Source organism: Podarcis pityusensis (assembly GCF_964106645.2).
Source record: "Podarcis pityusensis genome assembly, chromosome: 3".
In the NCBI taxonomy this organism is placed as follows: Eukaryota; Metazoa; Chordata; class Lepidosauria; order Squamata; family Lacertidae; genus Podarcis; species Podarcis pityusensis.
Window position 1 is genome coordinate 67,066,982 of NC_138026.1, and position 25,151 is coordinate 67,092,132.

The window sequence follows — 25,151 nt, forward strand, 5'->3', positions numbered from 1 at the left end:
GATGAAACCCTGTGGGACTCCACAGCAGAACCACCACGGGGCCAAGCCACAGTCCCCAAATGCCACATTCTGAAACCAGTCCTACAGAAAGCAGCAGAGCCACCACAATACAATGTGTCCAACCCCCAATCCACAGTCAGTCCAATAAGGTACCATGTCTGGTGGTATCAAAAGCCACCATGAGGTCAGCAAAAATAGCACACTCTCACTGGCTACTTCAGCCCAAACCCCAGCCTTTGCCCATACTGAAATGAGCCAAGTTATCTCAGTTTTCCCCCCAGTGTTACTTTCCATCTGTATACAAAGATGGCTATTGCCACTTGTACATGAGCAAATTGATGGGTAAAGGGTAGTTTCACAAGAGGTGCATGGAGTGGCTGATTAGAGAGCAGTGTCTGGGTCAATAGACCACTGTATACATTTTCATATGCTTTTAAATACCTTTAGCTATACAGGACCAGAAACATTATTATCATAAGCATTTTATTGTTAGGAAGTGGCAATAAAAGTAATTTGTTCTGGACATAAATGAATCCAACAGCACATATCCCATACATCTCAACAGGACTTGTCCAAAATTTCCCTGTGGTGTTGCCTTATGCTTTCAAGAGCCTAACACACAGGCACACTGTGTTCCACTAGACTTCAGTAACATCTGAAGAAGTTAATATAGCAAAGCTCAGCTGTTCTCTGTCAAGTTGCTTACCTTGGAGTCTCTGCATCACACCAGCAATATCACGAGGTGTTCTTGCTACTAGTCTTGAGGTGGCCATTGTTACTGTGTAGCAAAAAGTCTGCTGTTTTTCCACTTTAAGATCTAAGATTTTGATTACTTCTTTTTGCAAAACATCATGAGTTGTAGCACGGCATGCCTTACTAAGTCACTGCAGCTCTTCAGTCAATACAAGTGCAGCTCTCAGAAATGGCGGTGCTTTAGGAATGCTCTCTTTCAGGAGACCTGAAGTCTGAAAAGACAGAAAAATGCAAGAGTGGGCTTCAGAGAACACAGTCTTGGTATAAAAATACTTCACTATACTGTCACTAGCTAATACATTCAAAAATCTGGGTGCCTTAGCTGTCCCAGGTGACTAATGACCTAATTCTATGAGCCACTGCATTGGAAAAGTAGCACAAGGGCTGCTGCACCAGAGGAACACTAAAAATTGTGGGCTGCTGCTGGTTTCCCTTCAACCTTCAGTACAGCAGCATTGCCACATAAAAGACAAGACTACGTGGCTGGGAAATGGCTTAGGTGGCAAAGAAGGAATGGGGGAAACATGAGTTCATGCAGACCATCTTATGGGCATTTCATCTACCATGGATTCAGCTTTGTAAAAATCTACATTCCTGACATGCTGAATTAACCATTTATAACTGCGTTGGAGATGGCAACACACAGTGATTATTCCACAATAATTATGCTGGCTGGCACAAGCCTTTTGTGTACAGTAACAATGTGCATCTTCAGGATTGTGATATATATCTATACACATATCTTTCAACCTAGTTAATGGACAGTTTCCTTAGAAAGGAGTGAGTGCCATGCTTTGATGATTTCAGAACACAACACTACAGACTCTGCAACCATTGTGGGTGCACAGTATTTACTGACAATGCTACCTCTTCTCACAGCCAAGACAGAAAGAAGGACTAGCTGGAGTGTATAAAAACAAATAACTACCTGCTGATGGTGGAAGAAAGTAATATAGAAGCCTATCTCACAAAAGGCCTCAGTAAGTAAAAAGGATAGGCGGGACTGAGAGGAGCAAGTATGGGAAGAGATAGCTAAATTAGCTTATTATAGGCAGCAAAGCAGCATTTGAAACATTGTTCTAGATGCGTTTTGCCCACAGATTGTCTAGCCAGAGTGGTGCATGCTCTAGTTAGTGATACCTTGGTTTACGAACTTAATCCGTTCTGGAAGTCTGTTCTTAAACGAAAGCTGTTCTTAAACCGAGGCACGCTTTTCCTAATAAGGCCTCCTGCCACTGGTACCCTTCCACTGTTCGGCTTTCATTCGTAGACCGAGGTAAAGTTCGCTAACCGGAACACTTCCAGTTTTGCGGAGTTCGTATACCAAATAGTTCGTAAACAAGGCTGTTGTTAAATTGAGGTACCACTGTATTTCCCACTTGGGACTATTGCAGTGCACTCTACGTGGGGCTACCTTTGAAGGTGACCCAGAAACTGCAACTAATCCAGAATGTGGCAGCTAGACTGGTGACTGGGAGTGGCCACAGAGACCACATAACACTGGTCCTGAAAGACCTACATTGGCTCCCAGTACGTTTCCGAGCACAATTCAAAGTGTTGGTGCTGACCTTTAAAGCCCTAAATGGCCTTGGCCCAGCGTACCTGAAGGAATGTCTCCACCCACATTGTTTAGCCCGGACACTGAGGTCCAGCGCCGAGGGACTTCGGTGGTTCCCTCACTGTGAGAACTGAGGTTACAGGGAACCAGGCAGAGGGCCTTCTCGGTGGTGGCACCCGCCCTGTGGAATGCCCTCCCATCAGATGTCAAGGAAATAAACAACTATCTGACATCTGAAGGCAGCCCTGTTTAGGGAAGTTTTTAATGTTTGAAGTTTTTTTCTGTTTAAAATTCTGTTGGGAGCTGCCCAGAGTGACTGGGGAAACCCAGCCATATGGACGGGGTATAAATAAATAATTAGTATTATTAGTATTATTAGTATTAATGTGAGCAGTTTCTGAGCTTTTGGAGCAGTACTGCACCTAAGATTTCAGATTAAAACTGCCACTGCTGGAGTGAAAGGAGGACCTTTTTCTGCCTCCCCACTTCCAGCCACTCTCTTAGGACTGGAGAAGAGACCCTCATAAAAATATTAGGGGGGCGGGCAGGGGATGGATGGCTTTGGGTTTGTTTGTTTGGTTTTTTTGCAATCTTCAAGATGAGCACTAGACCATGTGAAAAATGAGTAAGATCTTAGCTGCAGCTCATTCATTTTCAGCTTTGTATTCTTGTTATTTAAAAAGTGCACCTAGACATTCTGTTGCAGCGCTCATAACCTAGGTTTAAGGTGCCATATAGCTCCTAGCTTTCATATCTCAGTTTTGAACACCGCAGCAAAGGACAAGTGAGGCAGAAATACAGAATGTGGCCCTCAGAACACAATGGACCAGAATTGTCAGATCACACAGCTCCATCCCAGATTTCTCTTTCTCCAACACCTCCAAACATTTTCTGCCCTCATATGCCAGAGAACAGCATCCGTCTCTGCATTCTTCTCAAAAAAGGGGGCAAATTTGAAAAACCAAATGAGGCATAAAGTATCTATACACTCAACACATTCTAATGAAACATGTACTCAAACATTTAAAAATGGCAACATACTTGCACTGACAGTACAATTTTATATAGTCTTACTTAAAACTAAATCCACTGAGTTCAATGGAGCATACTCACAGGAAACTGCATATACAATTTCAGCCTGAAAAAGGCTTGTCTTCAAATTACATGGCTTTATTAATTGTTTGTGCCACTGCCTAGACTTCTTCGTTTCCTCACCAGATTTTCGCACTGTACTTATATTCAGCAGTTTATTCTGTTTTACCTATGACTTGCACACAAAGCTGTTTTTTTGCAGCAACAGTGCAGTTGTAACTGCACATGGGGGAAAATATTGTGGTGTAGTAGACAGTGTACTAGTAGTAGGATAATGCCAGAAGTATTTTCCTTGAGTCCCACAGGCAATCATTTATGCCTGAAGGCATAGGTTTTATTTACTCTCTTAATATCATCTTACTTTTCAGTGCGGCAAATTTTAAGTGTTCTTCTGTAGTATTATGCAATATAAAACATTTCTGTCCTCTAACACCACAGCATTTATTTAAAAATCAGGAAGTACACACACACACACACCAGCAGCATTGATTAAAGACTGTAAGTGAATCAAGCCAGTCATTTATAATAGCATAGATTATCAACCATGAATGCTAGGTATCATGGGATTCAAAATACATTTAACAAGCTCAGCATAGAGCTGTTTATACTGTTGCTATAACAGGAGCACCTCTTATTGTGGTATATTTATTTATCCATCCTTAAAAAAGGAGAAAATTTGTTCAGTGTTCCCTCTCACTTATAAGAGAGCTGTTATGAAATGAACCTTAACATTCAAAGGTTAAGGTCATGCCCTATGGCCAGATTTCAAACAGATTCCCTGAAAAAAAAAATGCCTTTTCATATTCAGATACACAGCACACACTATATGTAGTCAAGGTTTGATACAACAATCCAGTTTTCTGTTCCATTAAACTTCTTTCTTCTTCTCCTCATCACACTGGGGTCCTTTCTGTCATTTGGTTTGTCTCGATAGGTGAAACATTTGCTGGCCAGAGCTTGCATGCCTATCTGTGGCAAACTGATGCACAACAAAATGGCTCTTGTACGGCATCTCTGGTGGAAGGTGAAATGAAATGAAAGATGCAATGGCCCAGTTCAGATGGCCCTGTTCAGATGATGATATCTCAGCTTATTAAATCAAGATACACACGAGTCTTTTGGTTCTATGGTTACCAGCTTTAGAAGAAGCCAGGATATATATCTTGGCTTGTTCTGAAGGTGGCAACCATAGTTTCCCAATTCAGACAAGACAGAAACTATGGTTAATTAGAGACTTCCTGGTTTAAACGTAAGTTTCACCAAGGGGCTGCATGCAGAGGCAATTGACTTGTGCATATCTGTTTATGATTTTCTAAATGTGGCCAAAGATGGATGAGATGAAGTGGTATTTTATTGAAGACTACTACTCTGTGTGCAGTGTGCACTTCCTTTTACGAAGTGTAGGTTAGCAGAAATTATAATGACTGTCGGGATGCTTATAGATATAAATACATTTAGTCTATTGAACCAGAATGTTCTGAAATAAGGTACATTTAACAGTCATCCATCCCCTAGGAATGGCAGCTTCGCTTCGCTGAAAGAGACTGGAAGTGCTTTGTTGTAAGTGGAGGCCACTAGGCAGGCTATAGACAAAACAGACAAAGCCATTAGAAAAGGAATATGTGGAAGAGGAAGCCTGTGATAAAAGGGAAATTTCATGAAAATAGGAATGCTTCTCACTATCAGGGAGCTATGCATTCATTCACATCTACCCACTCTTTGCTCTTTTTCCAAACAAGCTCAGCATGCCTTATATATGGTTCATTAAAAAACATTGGAGCGTAAGAAGGGCCTGCTGGATCAGGCCAATGACCATCTAGCCCAGCATCCTGTTCTCACAGCATTCAGCCAGATGCTTGTGGGAAGCCAACAAGCAGGACCAGAGAACAAGAGTCCTCTCCGCTTCTGCACTTTCCAGCAACTGGTATTCAGAAACTTTACTGCCTCTGATATCCGACTGGTGGTCTTCCATTCAGGCAGTGTATAGAGCTCTGCAAGTATAAAACGTGACTTTACACTATTTTCTAGACTGGAAGGATGGATACATCTGTAGAACACATACCCTGACTAGGATCATGTGTACAAGCAACATTTCAAAGGGACAGCTACCTGTATGTGACTCTGTCGCAACAACCATTACAATAATTATTGCAACACCTTAAAGACTAGAGCTTTTATCGGTTAGTGCATGCCTGATATGCATTTTATGTATCAATAAAATGGTCTAAACACCAGATCACTGGATGACAAGATGCAAAGATGACAATACTGATATCATTTGATAAATATGGGATATTAGAATGGTATGCTGCATTTATGCAAGCTATATCCTAATACATAAGAGCTAAGTAGTATATTAATTGTTGAAATACATAAATGTAACTTTCATTATCTGATTAAAATATGAATTAAATTAGTTTTATTTTAATGCATGCAAAATTATTATTTCTTTAAACCCTCAGTGTCAAAGGGATTACCATGTATTAGTTCTTTCAAGTTATATGGAGACAATATATTAGAACCAGTATTAGGAAACACTCTACAGATTTTGAATATAAATTAAAATTCACATCTACCACTTATTTTGTTTACATTAGAATAGCTTGTTTACACAAACTGTTGAATACCGTTTTTTAACAACTTTATTACTCAAGTGTGGTAAGACTTTAAGCAACAGATAGCCAATTAATTATCTTTCTAAATGTAAAGTGAGACTCCAAGCTATACTGTATTTGTGGTAAATGTTACACTTCTTTGTGTAGGGTGGAAAACTAGACTTGTCCAAACAAAGGGAAATTAAGCTGCAACAGATGGGCAGAGAAAGAGCATTAACAGAAGAGGAGACAACATCAACAGTATGCCCACTTCAGCAATCTTAGACATTCAGCAGAATTACCACAGAATAATAAGACTGCATTCTTGTCTCTTTTTTAAACAACAACAACACACCTGTTGGTATGATTCAAAAGATAGTTGTTTTTACACTGAAAAATATACATGCAAGATGGACAGCTGTGAATGAAGTATGAGTATTCAAATGGCTGAGGTTCCCTGAAATAAATACATGACTGGGGTTCCCTTCTTTCAAATTTATTGCAATCTCATCAAACACTTACATGTCATTCATATTGCACCATGTGTGCCTTTTGCCTTTTAAAACTTGCTTTTTGTACCTTCATTAAGAAATAATTAATTGTGCCCCTAAGAATCCAGTTTCAGTTACTTTCCTCCCAAAAAGCTGACATATGACTCGAAATCAAATTGCCATAAAGTTATTGATGCATCTTTCTTTTTTTAACATAAAAGGTCAATGGTATGGAAACCGAAGTGTTTTAGGGCCTGTTCACATCATGTATTCATCCAGGGCCAACCCTGTATTTATAGGGTGAGGGGAGGTGGAAGTATATAGAGGAAGCAATTGTGTGACTTGTGGTTGTCAATGTTGTCTCTGATGTTTTATATGCAGTTCCATTTTAAAGTACTGTCATCATCCTGGAAGCTGTTGTTATTGCATGTAGAGTGTTCACACAAATGCCACACAACCACTTTTACTGCTCATTTATGAGCCCTCCTTACAAAAGACCACAAGGAGATAGAGGAGAGGTCTGCAAGACATGATAACGACAAATGTGGGAAGGTCTTCAAAGATAATGATTCCCAACTAACATGGCATGTTTTCCATACAAATGCATCTAATAAATAATATCAATGTGTGATGCTAGGCAACCCATTCCTCTTCATCTGCTTTTAACTGCAGAAGGACAAATAAGGACTTGCACCACCACACCTAAAGGCATAATTCTATGCCTGACAAGTGGGGTTGAGATAATTTACTTTACTCTCTAAAATTTGAACTCTACTTGGATACCATGTAGTAAGTAAGCACTTACTACAGGAAACCCTAGCTTAGGATTGTACAAGTCTTTTTTTAAATCCCAAAAAGCCAAAAAACACCATGAGCGATCTACAATGTGATCTGCCACATTGTACAGTAGATCACTGGTGCAATTGCTTCATCTACAAATGCTGTTGAACTGCTCACACTGTGCAGATGTGTTTACCTGGAATCATGGCCAGAGCCAGTTCTAAGGTCAAATCAGCAACATAAGCATAAACATTGGCATTAGAACTTATCTTGCTTTCCCTTGGGCATACTTTACATTACATACCTTTAGTCATGATAACAGCTTCAACTTCCACATATAAATACAAACAAATACTATATAAGATTCACTTCCTACTGTCATGCAATACTGGAACTTGCCTGCATTCTCAACATGCCTCTAAAACATTAAGACAAATTTCTGAGAACCAGAAATATCTGGTTATAATGGCAATACAAAAAGTCTTGTGACAAACTGACTGAGTAATTAGTTTATTGGGGAATGAGCTTTCATAAGGAGGGGAGGGAGAAGGCTATGCACTAGCTGTATGGAAATGAAAACAAAGAAATTCAGCAGATTGTTAACAACAGGAATAGGGGACCTGTGGCCCTCTAGAAGTTGTTGGCTATGTTGACTGGGGATTATAGGAGTCAGAGTCCAACAACTTCTGGAGTGCAGCAGGTTCTCCACGTGGGCTTAAAGTTGCAGAAGGTTCAATAGTGCTTTTAATGTTTCGTGATGATTTTATATTGCTATACACAGCTCTGATATTGCATGAGGGGTGTGTGTGTGTGATGTACTCCTATTCCCCAATCCTAACCATGATAATTCATCAGAAAATCAGATTGAGTTCAGCGTGATTTAACTCTGACTAAGAAAGTGAAGTGATCCTGTACATGTTTACTCAGAAGTAAGCTCAATTAAATTCAATGGCATGTACTCTCAATTAGCATGGGTCTGCAGAGATAAGGCACTCCTGCCATTGGCAGCCTACTTCTGGAAAGGAGTGTAGCATTTGAAAGATGATCAAGGCACAAATATATACTGTAGTCATTAAGTCTGGCAGGTCTTGCAGTGCTATTAAGATAATATAAAGTGACACTTCATTTCTTTGTACTACTGAGGGTAGGGGTGTCCTGAGGTATAGATGTACTGCAGAATTATGGTGACATTTCCCTTCCTACCTCTCAAAACAGAAAGAAAATATTTTCTTTTCCTGGATACTTGTGTCCATATCATCAAGTGATGTAATTCACACTGGCTTCATGAAAGTTAGCAGAGCCCAGTTGAACAGGAAGTCTGTTTATGGAATGGGAGGGGGGAGCTTTTGGTCTTTCACATTTATAATTCAGCTTCAATAAGCCAAGCTACGCATTATAATTTTTAAACCTATTGTTTACAAGCCATTAAGTAAACTTTTTGTTTGAAATACAACATATGCTCCCTCTACAGCTTTCTAAATCACATGATACTTGGACAGTCCAAAGATTAAGGTCCATCCTGTTCATAATAAGTAACAAACAGTAGAATTGTTAGTCACTAAATTAAAAAAAAAAAGTTTATGGAAGTTGAGAATCAGAGTCAGCCTCATCACAAATAAAAAGGAAGGAAGAAAACAAATTCTGCATACTACTTTATACTATTCTACTTGAGGTTAGCTCAGTGAGTCTCAAACCTCATTGAAGGGGGTGGATGGGACATTGGGAGAAAATATATGTTAAGCTGCAGGGAAGGTTCTAGAGGTAGATGGCACCAATCAAGCCCTGTGTGGAATAAATCCTCCCACCAATGAGGTGATTTCAGGTGGTCACCTCCCTTTCTGCTCCATTATTCCAAAGTGACTTGAGCATAAAACATTCCTAAAGAGCTGCATTGTTCAGATTTTTTTTCCACATGACTTGAGATGGGAGTTAGAGTTAACCTGTCATACTGTTAGTGCAGGTTTACTTCTCCAATTCATTGACCCTTCAACTCAGTAACAGCCCCTGTGCTCACAAGTGTGTGCAGATACCATTGCATATTCAACCACAGACAGAGTTATTGATGCTGGATTGGGGAGCTACAGTAGGTAATGTAAGTTTTAAGAACTGGAGAAAACTAGGTTAGATGCTTCCACTTTTGATCCGAAACAGTGTGTGCTAGGTCAAAAATGTATCATGCATCCCTGAAGATAATATGTATCTGCTTTCATAAAATGACTGCCCCAAGACTATTACAAAATTGAAGCTATTGTATATAACAAATAAAAGCTCATAAAGTAAGGAGGGGCAACATTTATAGTGAAATACATTTCCTTTAAGTTTCTAGTATGCCATTTATGAATTAAGCTAAGCATCCTGATCCTGCACATGCTTTAAGTTCCATGACAGTTGCTTCCTTGTAAAGCCACAATCCTACGTGGTAGCTGCACATCTACTGAGTAGTTTCAGTGAAACTATCACTAATTAAACATGTAAACAACCAGACTAGCTGCAAATACGCCCATGACTCCAGCCTTGCCCCTCAATGTCATGCATGTTTACTCATAAGTAAATCACTGTGTTCAAAGGGATTTTCCCACAAAGTAGATGAAGCATCGCGACCTTGATTAATGCTCTTGTTGATTCATGATCAAATCAAAGTTCAGAACAGATTTGTTTCCTCTAAAATTGTTTTTTTAACCCCCCCCCCAGGAAAAACTACAATTATCAACATTTTATTATGCAGTTATTTGTTGGGATCAAATGCTAGAATACACCTGTTCCTCTGTTGGAAATAAAACACATAATTCATTATTTACAAATTGGGCCAGGATTAGTATCACACACACAGCTTTTTAAAAGTGTTTGTGGGAGGGGAGGTTATTGTTTTGACTACTGTGCTTTTATCTTGTGTTTTTATTTTGTGAACTGCCCTGAGATCTTTTGATGAAGCGTGGTATATAAATCAAATGAATGAATAACATAATACAATGCTTTTAGTACTGCTCAGACAGCAGTCTTGGGGTTTGACCCTTGGTGTCCCTGCCAACACTACAATTCTATGACTTGATGATTCTATGAATCTCAGCACCCTGTAGGTGTCCGAGACCATATGGACAAAAAATATAGTCACACAAGCACACACAGGAAGGCTGTTGATTCCTTGGCATTAGCATGAACTGCTTTGTGTGCAAAGCTGGTTACTAGTGTTACAATCAGTAAGTAGCACAACAACAAATTACAAGGTTAGAACAGCCCAGTGGATAAAAAGTACCAACCCACAAAATGTTTCATGAGGTGCCTTGACCAGAATGAGCTGTAAATCACTGAGAGACTGACTACCTCCTAGGCTGAGCTAATCCACCAACAGAATCTCCAGTGCTGGCATGTTACCGACTAACGGAATGTTCCGTGTGAAATGAACTGGCTGCTAAAGGTTTCTGCTTGAAGTTGTACATATAGCAGATTAGTCCAGCTGTAGTCATGGATTGCACTTATTTTGCACATATGAAGCAAAACTATTATTCAGCTCTCAAACAGAAAGAAAAAATGCAAGAGTAAATAGGCACCAAAAAAAGTGAGTCATCACTTCCAAGGCAAAAGTTATTTTGCTTTCAGTTACATGAGCTGAATATAAACTATCAGTGTGGCAGGTATATCCAGTTTACCGCTTGCAAATATTGCCCACCCTGTCATCCCTCCCCAGTCAGCAATCCACATTGTATTTTGTTGGAGAAATATCCACCATCAGTTTTTGGGTTGCTTTTCCGCCCTAATAATTATAATAATAAAAAAAAAATTCTTGATTTTAGATCTGGCTCAGTCGCCCACAAAACTGAGAACCCCACAAATCAAGAAAACGATTTTTGCCCCCAATTTGCTTTGGCTGGCCCTAGGCTCCGGCTTCATTGCCTGCGAGTCGCATGATGCGGAGATCTAGATCTCAAGGCGCCCTTCCAGCTGCCCAATCCCCAAGGCGGCAGCAATGCTGTCCCTTGTACCTGCCCTGCCCCAGCCTGCCTCCTCGACGGACATGACAGCGCAGAAAGCAGAAGCATCCCCTCAGGGACGCGAGAGCCCGCCAACGCCGGCTGTGGGTTTTGTACCTCCTTCACGCTCCCCGTCCGGGACTCTTCGCAGCAGCAGCTGCTGCTGCTCCCCCTTGGCCAGCGCTCCCTGCTCGGCCCCTGCGAGCCACCCTCTGCGGACGACACCCGAACCGCTGCCTCTCTCCCGAATCCCAGGGCTCCGGAGCTGCCAGACGCCTCGGGCTGCTGGCTCCCTGGTTACCGCGGGCAACAATCCCACCCCAGCGACAGGCGTATACACACGCACTGCTGCACCTAGCAGCAGCCGCGGCCGAGAAAGCTCCGCCTCTTCTCTCCCCCCCACCCCTCGCTTCTGCAAAGCGCGCGGAGCTTCTCCTCAGTCACAGGCGCGGGGGTTTTCTCTGCGCGCGTGAGGGATGGGAAGGCAAGCAGGTGCGTGCGCGTCTACTGGGACGACGAGAGAGGGAGGGAGGGGGAGCTGACTCGGGGTGCTGCGTTTTGCTCCCCCCCTCCCACCCCGCAGAAGGATGCTGCGCGAGGCTAGCTGTGCGCGCGCGCGCGCGCGCGCGGCACTACTCCATCTAAGGGAGCCACGCAGCGCGCCCGGCTAGCCCGCCATCCCGAGAACGAGGGCGCGCGCCTGTCCTGCTGCGGCGCCGGAGCAGCAGCTGCGAGGGTGTTTGTTGTCAGTGGCGCGTGTGGCCGCGGGTGTCGCTCTCCCGCTTCCCACCCTGGGCAAAAGGACAGGAGGAAGGGCTCCTTCCAGCTCCCTCTTCGTCTCTTTACACACACACGCACGCGGGGTTGAGGCACCCCGCAGCAAAGCCGAGCTGCCGCTCTCGAAGCGGGTGGCTGGCGCGCGTGTGTGCAGCGGACAGACTCTGGTCTTTCTGCCTAGGAGGCCCGCCATTTTTTTCAAGGGCAGATTCCCTCACGTGATGCCCCGACTAGATGCGAGAAAGCGAAGGCAGGCAGGAGCCGCCCCTCGAAGCAGCCCAGCGGCGGCGCTTTTCGCGGAGTTGACGCGCTCTGCCCGCGGCGGTGGGGTCTTTTCAGCTGCAACTGGCATTTCTAGGTCGATACTTCGTACAGAAATTATGTTAAGGGCACCGTAAGGTCATGCGATGTTCATAAGCAACAACCCTCATCTATACGTTGTCCTCTTAACATGAAAGCCTTTGAGGGTCTGCTTGACATTGAAGCCACTTAAGCCACTGCCGGTCAGCTGGAAGTGGACATGGGTCTGTCTCTGTAGAACAACGTGGCACTTGAAATAACGTTATTGGGACATGATAGGCTATGGTCACACTCCAGTTTCCTGTGGTTTGCTGGGTTTCCAGTGCGGAGTTGACACATGGACATAAGAAGAGCCTGCTGGATCAGGCCCATGGCCAGTCTGTTCCAGCACCCTGTTGTCACAGTGGCCAACCAGATGCCTGGGAAACCAGCAAGCAGGATTTGAGCAAAAGGGCTCTCTCACTTCCTGTGGTTTTCAGTTATTCAGAAGTGTTGCTGCCTCTAATTTTTAATCTGTGTTCGCACAACATTATTCAAAATGCATATGTATCCTGTACTTTGTTATGAAATGCTACCGCTCAATGCATTGCTTCTCAAACCAGCTTCACACCAGATGGAGTTCATTCCTAATTCATCTCTAGCTATAGAGTGAAGACATCCCTGCCCATCAGTGCCCCCTGTGTGTACACAAACAGAAACAAGTCTGACACAAATGAGGCCTTGCTGATATGAACAGCTATGGTGGGAAGAGATGTGAAACACACCATACAGAAACAATTTCCTTGTGCTCCAAGGTGGTCATATGAACACACCCATAGGAAGCTTCCATATACCCAGACCACTGGTCCATCTATTACCGTATTTTTCTTCCTACTCTACTTCCTGTTCCTTAACCAGTCACTGATTGCCCTGAACCCCTGGCCTACCTGACATTGTCAAGTCCAAAGTTCAGGGCTCAGCCCACACAAATAAAGTTCCAAGGTCAGGAAACACAGTCCAGGGTCAATCCAAGTAGCCAAGACTGAACTCCAGCAGTCAGGATACAGTCCAGAGTCAAACCTGAAGCACAGTGCCATAGAGATCCAGGAGCACACACATCAAGGTCCCTCAATATGGGCAGCTGAGCAGATACAGCAACTCAGCTCTGTTTCCCTTTTGTACTTTGCATGCTGATTGCAGCATCTGGGCTTGATGAGGCATGTGACCTTCACTGGTTCCAAGCCTACTCCGGATGAGAAATCATAGGATTCCTCCCAGAGCTAGCAAGGCCCACCTGGCCAGTTAGTGAGCTGTCCTGTGGGCCCTTGCCTGCCTCAGCCTCCTAGAGCACCACTCCTGCTGCTCCCTTTGCCTTGGAGCCTGCCATGTTCATGGGGACAGGGCCCCTTTGACCCGGCTGCTCTAGTTCTTGTGCGTTGTCCTCTGTCCCCTCGCCATCCTCCATCACCCTGTGAGTACTTCCTTCTCCAGCCCCTGCTTGCCCCAGTGTGTCCCAGTCCCAGCTACACCCCTCGCCGGGATCCTCTTCCTCTTCCCTGTCATCCAGCCAGTTTGTGACACTGATCCATAAAAGTACAGGTACTTTCATCTCAGGGCTAAGTTTGCTTGCTAAGAAGCCTTTGATGAAGGACTTTATCCAAGGATCACTGTTACATAAGAATAAATACTTCAGATGTTCTAACAATCAGTGAGTGGTAGTTTTGTTTATGGTTTCTAAGTTCTGTCTTAAAATATCCCTATGTGACGGGTTTTTGATGCTATTTTCCCCAATTTATTAAAATTTAATTGATTAAAAGTCAAATTAATCAAATAAAATGATTTGAATAAATATTTTTGTTTTATGTCTTTATGTCTTTATTTATTTTTATAATATTTTAAATTACATTTTCTGTTTTATAATTTCAAATAAACATTTTACAAACTTTAAATATCCAATGACTTCCTTTCATCTCTTTCCGAGGTTTATTTTACATATCCTACATCCCTGCATATTTTACTATAACCATTCAAATCAATTTTCCACTTTTATATCCATCAAAAATTATTTACTCTGTTGAATTTATCTTAATGCTGCCAGTGTTTTCAGCTGTACAGTTATTTTCCATATACTCAAAATATGTCTTATATCTATTAGCCAATACTAAAAAAGCAGCTGCTCAAAGTGAACTAATTCACAATATGTTGCAGTAAGATATTGTTACATATATATATAGGGCAAAGGTGCAAATCCTCTAATAACAGAATGTGGAGTGAAAAATGTACAATTATGCAGTTATTACAAAGCTTGGAAGTTATCTAAGTGTTAAAGAAGGCAGAATCTTAATATATTTAAACAGTATTTGGCAATGTGTATTGCTATAACACAGTAAGTTCTTCACAAGATAATACAATGTGTACCAAATTATTACTTTTAATTTGTGAACAATAAGACTGATTTAACCAGTTAACAGTCCAGGTGGTGTCCAGTGGGTTTCATCTCAATTTTGTTTCCCTTGCCTGTTCACCATTCCCCTACTACTTAGGGGAGTCCTCAGATTGAACACCAGTCATTAAATGCTTATGTTAATAATACTGTTTTTTTCTTTCTTTCTCTCCATAATGTATTACTTGGCAAGTCAAATCTTCAGAACTCAGTAGACACAATATGCATATTTTTTGTCTAGTATATGCATTGTGCTGATCTGCCTTTTCACTTGTGCACTCTGCTAATTTAATATGATCATTTTCGGCTTCTGCTCACAGTCTAGCAATCAACTGAACACTGCAGAAAGAAAGCTGCAGTATAAAGAGAGGTAAGTGACAGGAAGACATCTAAGTAAGAGCTAAAAATATAACATTTTCTCTGACTATTTTCTCTGACTCCTGTTTATAACTTGGAGCCAAGAAAAATGTTGTGGTTTTTGCATGAACACTAGTTATTGCTTATTGGTATTTGTCATCTTTTGCTATTTCTGACCCACTTAGTTCAGAGGGGTTTACTCTACAGTTAGGGCGCATAGGATTTCAGCCAAAGACTATTTTCTGCCCTATGTACAGGTGCATTTGAACTATGGCTCAAGTGAGATGGTGTGCATGCTCGCGTCTATGTTTTTAGAGTTTCCCCAACATTTCCCCCACTTTTCACCCTTAAATGAGCAGCTTCTAAGCAGTTTTAGAGGAAAGACAACAGTGATATGGGGATGAAGCAAGATACATTTTTCAGATTCCTGTGAACCAGCATGCATTGGAACAAAAAAATATAAATTAAGCTCTTAGATGTCTGCATCAGATTTTTTTGGATCCTGGGTGATTTTGCACTTGTAAATTTTCAGTCTCTCCAATAGAACCTAATGCACAGCTGCTTACTGAGTCTTTTTTAACTTGATGGCATAATATAAATACTACAACTCCCTCCATCCAACTTATAGATAGCTGAGTTTTTGAGCGCACAGAGTACAAGGAATACTGATTGCTAAAAATAAAGCCAGAAAATAGGACATTAAAAAAGCAGTGTCTGAATTCTACTTATGCTATAGAAATGTATTTATCATAAGAAGTGAAGATTAGTTGCGATAGAAGAAGGCAGGTAGAACACAGAGTAGATAGGATGGAGTTGTATGGCTGTGTGCAATTTACATATCTGAATTATCCTGGGATTGCAGGGGGGGGAGGGGTACGTTGCATTTCTGTGCTGGGGACAAGCTACACATGTCTCAGAATGAAGAGATATGGAAGTTTCTCCATCAAATACTTCCATCCAGCTAGAATGCTGCTTGCAGAATTGAACCACGATTAGGAACATAGAAAGCTGCCTTATACTGAGTCCATCTAGCTCAGTATTCCCTACAGTGATTGGCAGAGGATCTCCAGGATTTCAGTCTCTCCCAACCTTACCTAGAAATGCAAGTGATAGAAGTGGAGACCTTCTGGATGCAAAAAAGATGCTCTACCACTGAGCTACAGGCCTTCCAGAAATGCCGTGGGAATTCTGTATTTGCCACAAGCAAGAGAGTGTTGGTTGCTCCTCTGCCTTGTTGAAATTGGTGGGGAAAGGTATTTTTGTCTTAACCAGTGCCGGATTTACATATAAGCTAAACAAGCTATAGCTTAGGGCCCCACTCTCTTGCCCCCCACCCCAAATATACTTCTTAATTGTATCTCACTATTAATATACTTCTTCTTAATTGTATTTCAGTTCAACAATTACTTTGATAAAATACATATTTTGTTATGTGCAAATGGCTTTAGATACCTATTAGGTCCATAAATTACCATATAACATATATTCAACACAAAAAACAGTGACAATTTGTTGTTGACAAAGGACAGCTGGACATATAAAAGGCCCCATTACTTTCAGTAGCTTAGGGCCTCATCAAACCTAAATCCGGCCCTGCTTACCAACAAACTTTAGGTATGGAGAGAAATCAGTGAGAAGAAAGTTGTAATAAATAGAAACAAATATATAAAATAAATATAGGTAAAGGTAAATAGGTCAATGACCCTATGACGGTTAAATCCAGTAAAAGGCAACTGTGGGGTGCGGCACTCATCTCTCTTCAGGCCGAGGGAGCTGGCGTTTGTCCGCAGACAACTTCCCGGCTCATGTGGCCAGCAGGACTAAACTGCTTCTGGCACAACGGAACACCATGACAGAAACCAGAGTGCATGGAAATGTTGTTTACCTTCCCGCCACAACGGTACCTATTTATCTACTTGCACTGGTATCCTTTCAAATTGCTAGGTTGGCAGAAGCTGGGACAGAGCAACGGGAGCTCACTCAGTCGCACAGAATCAAACTGCCTATCTTCCGATCAGCAAGCCCAGGAGGCTCAGTGGTTTAGACCACAGTGCCACCCATGTCCCTAAAATAAATATAAGTGGCTGTCATGAAGGTACTGAACGCTCCAAAAGACTGTGTACATATTTATGCATTAAATTCATTTCAGCCTAGCACTAATCCAAATTAAAGTAGTAATACAGGAAATCTCATACTGTTATCATTATTTAACAAAAAATAGGACAAGACCCCTGTGAAGCATTAGCCACTTAACAATGTTTTTTAAAAATATATATAAAAAAGACCGCATTACCAGTACCTGTTCTTGTGTTTCTAACGTTGTTTGATTGCACTGAGGAAGTTGGCAGAAAAGGAAGTGGTTGGTTTCATAGTTGCCTCTGTTTCCTTTTAAAGACACATTCTCAATCTTACTAGGTAAATATCTCATAACGTTTCTTCTTCAGAAAAAAGAGAGATTCAGAATGGTTATGCAGCAAATTGTTTTGCTTATTAGGGAAATGTTACACACTAAGGAAGAGAGGTCTCATACCTCAAAAGTAAGGGTTATTTGTTTCTTTCAATTAAGAAACGTTGGGGCTTATGTGTATTGGTAGATTATTCCTTTAGCAATCTAATCTTAATCTTAGGACTACTTGTAGTCTAGGTGTGGTTATTCCCTATACCTACTCAAAGGCATTACCTCTTAGCTTTCAGAAGATAAGAGAGAGCATCACCATCACTTCCACAACTGGATTTCATTGCTTCATCTGCCTTCTGAGGCACTGAATGTCAGTAGTGAGACTGGTGGTGATGCTCTCCCTTACCTCCTGTATGGAATCAGCATGATAAATGAAAAGAATGCCAAGGATGCTATGAGATGTCTAGGGGAAAAGGGGGACCAAAGAAAAGTGCACCAGAGTTATGACTCTCATAGAAGATGCTCCAAGAAATAAGTAAAGTATGAAATTGAATGCAAGCAGGAGGGCAGAAGCCTCCATTCTCACTGTGCTGTGTTTCTGAAAATACCCCAAGCACTGCGTACAAGTACAAGCTGCTAAGTACAAAGGCTGCTTGCAAGATCTTAGATTTCAGCTATGCAGTACAGGTGTAAGTTTTTCTTCTCTGCAAAGTAACCCAGCCACTTCTGTTGTTGTTCATACTGCATCTTCACCTGAACAGTTGCTTCAAAGGAAGCCCTCACATGCTGAGCTATTCAGAAACCTGATCTTCCCCAGGGCCTCATGCACAGATGCAGGAATGGCGCTATACAGTGGTGATGTGGGCAATATATTCAGTACAGGGGCAACCTTAATAAACCTGCAGATTATTGCAGGTCAAAATGGAATATCTTTAAAAAATCACAGGGAGAAGCTTTCATTTCCAGAGTGGGACAATGGCTGGCTCTGGAATGTTCATAAACACTCTAGCCACTCACCCATAGAATGCTGACAAACAGTGCAAATTATGTGAGTGAAGTGAAAGTTCAGTTTGGATGGGAAGAATGTTTGAAGTGTGGGGGGGACTTGAACTGGGGAGTCTGGCAGCAAAGCTTAGACACCTTACTCCATTTGCCACTGGGACTGTTCTTAGACTAAAGATCTACCAGCTCAATATCTGTTATGCTGCAGCACCCATCATATAATGGCAGGAGCCAGAACTGTAGCTGTTCAGTCCAGCCAGCATCACGCAACTTTAGATATCAATAGGGGTTTGGTTGGTTATAAACAGCTCCTGTCCAAGCTGCGTGTCTAAATGTGAGCAGATTTGCCTTGCCTTTGACCATTGTCTTCTGGCTAACCTGGTACTAATATCCAGCCAATCTTCCAACTACATCTCTGGCCTTGCCTACATCTTGTTGCCTGCTCTCATGCCTGACCTTCAGCACACCTATGGTTTTTTTGTCTCAGTTTCATTTGACTTGTGCCTACCTTGTCAGAATCATCTGAAGCAGAAGCTGCCAATGCAAACTCCTCTGTTGGCACCCCTGGCCAGAGCATGCAGACTCTAAGCTTTCTTTAAAATAAAAATAAAATAGTAGCCCTAGAAAGAAAGAAATGAAATAAAATGAGCTGATACCCTTCTAAGTTATTTCTGTGAAAAGAGCCAACCTGGCTGTTCCTATCTGTCAGTCTTTTTAGCCAATGAGTGAAGTCAAACCTGTGATTGAGAAGTACTAAGTTGTTTGGAACCAGACAATAGGAATCTATGGGATTCTAAAGCGGTGCTGTTTTCCCCTACTTCTTCTGCTCCTGTCTAATTTACTGCTCCTTGAAATCTCCATACTTTGCACTTCTTTTTCACATAGCAACCGGGAAACAGCTTTCCTGTGGCAGGTTTGTCTGAGATCAAGGTGAAAAGTAAGAATGCATTTTGCATATTTTTTTTAAAATGTCAGGTGAAAATTCTCCTGTCATTTCAGATGAAGGCTTTAATCCTACACACATGCCCATGCACCAGGTAAATTGAACACCTTGTTGCTTACTTCTGACTAAGCATGTTTTGTGCTTTTATTAATAGACAAACAGCAGGGAAAGTCAGTAGCTAAAAATAAGTTATTGCATAATGGCTAATTTGTTACACTTATATAAAAGGTAGTCGCATACCACCACCTTCTGGACAGCAGCATTTTCCCCCTTATATTTCTACAGGAATCACATATAGCAAAGCTGTGAACTGTGGAATCAAGCCAATGAGCTTTCCGTGACATTTAATTTCAAGAAAATGTACTTTTAAGAACTTCTAGAACCTCAGCAATATTGTTATAGTGCTAGCCAGCCATTTGCTTTGTTCAATAAATTACTTGCCTGTGGGCTAAATGTTTAACTACGCTTTTGGGAGTTAATTGTTAGATTATCATCTGACAGTTGGAGATCTCTCCCTGTTGTTTTCAAGGAGATAGCTTGTTATTACCATACTGTTAAGTCAAGGATGGGGAATCCCTGGATGCCCTGATGTTTTAAGCTTCAGTCAGTTCGAAAATAAAACTGCTTATTAATGGTATTTGGGGGTTTAGTCTCAGTACTGGTTTTGAGTGCTTGATTTGCCCCTGGTATCTGTCATTATTACTATTTATTTATTTTATATACCCCCCCTTTCATCTCAGAGAACCCCAGTAATTACTAAAGACAGCAATACCAGCTCTAGCACACCAGCAGGAGGCAGCCTCCTTGTTGCATTGATTAACAGAGTTTGGGGGCTAGACTTTTGAGGGTTGATGCTTAATGGCTGGGCTGACACTGACTCCAGTTGGAGGCTTGTTAATCTACCGTATTTTTTGCCCGACCTGGTTTGGATTCCGCAACCTGGTTTTGGGGGGGGGAATAAAGGAAATTCCCCCCCTTTATTTCCCCCCCAAAAAACTAGGTGCGTCCTATGGGCTGGTGCTCCCTATGGGACGAAAAATACGGTATACTGTTAATCTATAGCCCAGTGTCTTTGTATTTGGGAGTTTGTGGGTGCCTGTGGCAGGATGAGTGAGGGAGAGCTTTCGGTCCCCCAGCTGCAATCAACAACTTTGGCTCATTCTCCCCCCAAAAAGCTCAACAACTCTGGTCAATCCAGTAGATCACTGGCAGTTTTTTTTTATAGTGGGAGTAGATCGCAGAATTTGGACGTGCCTGGTCTAGGGGAACACTAAGCATTCTAAGAGATGTACATGCAACCTGCCATTTGCACACATTCAATATGTGCATGGCCATGCATATACACATCGGGCCGAACCTGGAAGTGACCAAAAATGCCACAAAAAGGAGCAGAATGGGGCGGGGTGGGGACAGGGTAAGGGGCAGAAGAAGATGTTTGTTTTTCCCACTGAAAAATCAATGGAATACATGTGATTTCACTGGTGCACATGGTGCCTCGGAACATAACACCCATGTAAATGGGGGTTCCCTGTAGTTAGGGATATTATTAATAGCCAGAACTGCCCTTATCTGGGGTGGGGTAGGAAGTAGTAAGAATACTTTATAACAGAATAATCGTCACTAATCAATAGCTGAGAATAGTGTACTTTTGACGTGCCTGTCATTTTAACATGGGCTTGATGGAGCCTTACAAAGCTTCCTATCCAAATCCAGTCAAGGAATTCTCCCAAACCAATCCACCTTTTGTTTGTTTTTGTTATTTGTTATTTTCCGTAGCTTCCACTGGTAGGGACTCTGTGGAAGGGCATAATGGGTAGAGATACATTTTATGGAGCCCCTGTGATACATGCAATTATACGAGCTCTACTTCTGCTCCACCAATTATAATGACAGGTTTTAAAAAATAAATTATTCATTCCCATATCATATGTAAGACTTGATTTTCCCAGAGAACTCTAAAAGCCAGAAATCTGCCATTGATTTGCTCATTAAAAGTTTGTTACACATTTTTTTACCTCACCTTTTGATGTTGACAGGTCCTTTTGAGCATACATAAGTATCTCTGTGCTTTTTATCTTTTAGATATCTTAGTGCCTCAGTGGGGCAACATATTTGCCTTTGTTTTGTCAAATGTCAAGAGTATAAAAAGGCAGCATGAGCCCCTGAGAAAGAAATTTGCAAGCCAGATTCAAAATGGGCATGACGACATTTCAAAGACAAAATGCTTATTTACCACAGTACAGCAGTGGCTCATACAGTGGTTTGCTGGATAGCTTCAAGCTTCTGCTGTGAAGCACTGTTGTATGGCAGAAGGAGAACTTACACTCTTACCACTTGAGGTCACGTGATGGTGACAAAGGCTATGGGGCTCTGCACAGACATGTGGCTTCTGAGTGTGAGCAGGGCCCAATGCAGGCCATGACACCTGCAGCCTGTGCTGGCTAGTTATGCTTGCATGTGCTGAGGTAGCAGCCCCTATACCTCTGCTGCCTCTTTGTGATGCCCTGTGAGAGGATTTGCCAGAGGTCTTCATTGTGTGAAACGGTTTGGAATGGCCAGCATTCCTTCCTGGTAATGCTGCTGACAGGTCAAAAGCAGTTTGAGAAGTGCCACTTTTGTCCCAGCGGTACCCCTCCCTATGCGTTCCTGCAGATTATTTCACTGAATGCTGGGAGTAAGATGTCTGGTCTGAACAGCACCACTCCCAGAGCAGTTGCTCAAGAAATGGTGCTGAACAAAACCTTCTCTTACACCTCACGCTGGGAGTCTTGGGATGGGCCAGGCAGAGAATGGATGTGGCACACAGGCTGCAAGTTACCCAAACACGTCTAAAGCATCTGCCAAGAAGGAAGGAAATTGTCAGGGAACTGCCATCAGTGCCAGAGGGAGAGAGAGAGCTCCAGAGGGATCCCAGAGAGCGTCACGGGATTGGGAGAGGCAGCCCATCTTCTGGGGAAGGGAATCAGCTCAGCTCCAGTGGAGAAGGGGGGCAGATGGGGGAATCTGAGAGGGAGTCACATGACTCCTTGCCTGGGACCAGCGGGGGGAGGAAGGGTCCTCCGCTGCCTACGCCTTCCTTGCGCAGAAGGCTTCCACGCAGGGAAAGTAGGAGGAGACTGGGCGTGAAAGAACTTCTTTGCTGGAAGAAGTTTAAGAAACGCCCACTGACGGATTCTGCCAGCGATTGAGACAGCCACGGGTGAGTGGCTGTCCGGACAGAAAAGGTTCACTTAGGCAACCCAGCCAGGTGTGGGCACCGGCTTACGCATGAGCAACCCCTTGAACCACTACAGAAATGATTCATTTGACACTGCCTTTTGGCTTGATTGCATGGTGGGAGAAGCCAAGGGCAGGATGGAAGCCACTAGGTTTTGCTTGGGGAGCAGTGCTACCTCCAGGTCAAAATCAGCACATATGAAGCCCAATAATATTGTGCCTGCGTAAACTGACAGTGTGTCCCAAAGGCTTCTACAATCATATATAGTGGTACCTTGGCTTCAGTTTACATATGCTTCAGGTTACAGACTCCGCTAACCCAGAAATAGTACCTCAGGTTAATAACTTTGCTTCAGGATGAGAACAGAAATCGGGCTCCGGTGGCACGGCGGCAGCGGGAAGCCCCATTAGCTAAAGTGGTGCTTCAGGTTAAGAACGGACCTCCGGAACAAATTAAGTACTTAATCTGAGGTACCACTATACAAATATTTGCATCATTAAATTTTATCCTGGGGGAGTGCTCGGGGATTTCTGTTTAAAAAGGTAAAGGGTCCAGTCGTAACTGACTCTGGGGTTGCGGTGCTCATCTCGCTTTATTGGCCGAGGGAGCCGGCGTACAGCTTCTGGGTCATGTGGCCAGCATGACTAAGCCGCTTCTGGTGAACCAGAGCAGCACACGGAAACATAGTTTACCTTCCCATCGGAGCGGTATCTATTTATCTACTTGCACTTTGACGTGCTTTCGAACTGCTAGGTTGGCAGGAGCAGGGACCGTGCAACGGGAGCTCACCCCGTCACGGGGATTCGAACCGCCGACCTTCTGATTGGCAAGCCCTAGGCTCTGTGGTTTAACCCACAGTGCCACCCGCATTACATAGGCCAAAAATAGTGAGTGGAAGCATTTCTGATTCTGTATGGTTTATTTGACTTCTACCATGCCAAAATGATGGACTCTGTGTTATTGCAGATTGGATTCCTCTTAGCCATGCTACTTCAGAGCTGCAGAAGTAGTTTTGGTGACTGCTGTCCACTACTGTTTTTCTAAACTGCTCTTCTACTAAGTTTCCATTATTATTATACATGTTCATATTTTAATAGCTGCAGAGGAGGCGGCAGTGGGTGGCATTTTTGGTTTTGCCTCTGAATGCAAAACACCCTGGGCTTGCCTTGCTGGCAGGGGATGCAGGGTTGAGGCCAGCAAATATGTGGTGTCTTTCTGCTCAGTTTGGCCTCTAACTAATGTGGAGATCTGCAGTTTTTTTGTTTAAAAAATGCATGGAATGGACAGTCCATATCAATGCTAGCAAAAGGTGGACTTCACCTCTTTCAGTGAATATACCAGGCTCAGAGAATTCAGATATTCAGAGAAGTGGGGCAGTGATCAGGAAGCAGGTCTGGGCATCCAGCAGAAACAAAAGTCAACACCTATTCTCCCTTCTTCCCTTTTCCTTAAGAGCTGGGAGACAACAAGAGTCAAGGGTTAGCTTTGTTGTTTCTGGGGAATTGAGGAGGTATGCAGATCAGACCTGAATCTCCCATTCTGTTTTCTTGTTTACAGTAAGAAAGAAGCAAGAATGAGAATGGAAGTCTGGGTATTTCCTTTTCTTTAAGGAACAGTGTCAAAAATGCATCTAAAATAATATTGGAAGTTGTACTCTTCATTTTCAGCATTTGTTATACTGCCTATTAGCAATAAGTTCTGTGGAAGGCGTTTAAATGTTCTTTAAAGCCATTAATATTTATTTAAAGCAACAGCCGCAATAACATGAACATAAAAACCCCAAACATCAATTCAAACAACATTAGATTAAAGCAGAACAAAATTAGTAGTGCCCAAGGTCTAAAAAGGACTGGATGTGTTTTTTAAAACAAACAAACAAACAGAACAGAACATACTGAGGCAAAGTGAGCTGCCAAAATGATCAGGGCATAGGCATCAGCTGAACCTCTCTGGGGAGAGCATCCCACAACTGGAACGGCACCACCAAAATGGCACCCACTCACATCACCTCATTTGGTGATGGTGCCCAGAGAAAGGGCCTCTGAAGATTATCTTTGGGTCCAGGATGGAATATATGGGAGGACCCTATCTTTGGAGCTTTAATGGTTAGTACCAGCAGTTTATCCTGGGCTGAGAAACAACAAAACACCTTTCTGAAAAGTGCAACACCACACCAAGTTTAGAGATGTCCAGTCATGAATTCCTAACGTACAAACGAGTCGCCCATGTGTGTGCTTTTGCATAGTTAGGAATGCAGGGTGAGGCTCTCTGTGCACAGAAATGCTGGAAAAGGAAAAGTAACTCTCCTCTTTATTTTAGGGATGAGCTTGATCCAATAAAAAGCAGAACACGGGGGATGAAGTATTGTTCTTGAATTATTCACTGCCTAGCCGAGGAAATGACGAGAAGGAAATCGTCCCCCTGTCTCAGGAACCATGTGGCAATCTAAGATAAGGCAAACAGTTGCTAATTTGAGTATAAAAGCAGGAAATGTGATAC

At 42.5% G+C, this 25,151-nt stretch overlaps 1 protein-coding gene across 2 annotated transcripts in view; it reads right to left on the minus strand.

Annotated features, from left to right (window-relative positions):
* The window catches only part of SYNE1 (spectrin repeat containing nuclear envelope protein 1), a 281,513-nt gene extending 269,903 nt beyond the window's left edge, over nucleotides 1-11,610 (minus strand). The window contains exons 1-2 of one of the 2 annotated variants that reach the window (XM_080998321.1): nucleotides 11,354-11,590; nucleotides 707-965 (exon numbers count right to left, since the gene is read on the minus strand). In XM_080998321.1, coding sequence (XP_080854447.1) covers nucleotides 707-773 — 67 coding nt within the window. In that variant the 5' untranslated portion in view covers nucleotides 774-965; nucleotides 11,354-11,590. Of the gene's footprint in view, nucleotides 1-706; nucleotides 966-11,353 lie in introns of both variants that reach the window. The other variant, XM_080998318.1, reaches the window with a different exon arrangement.
* Between the last annotated feature and the right edge of the window lie 13,541 nt (nucleotides 11,611-25,151).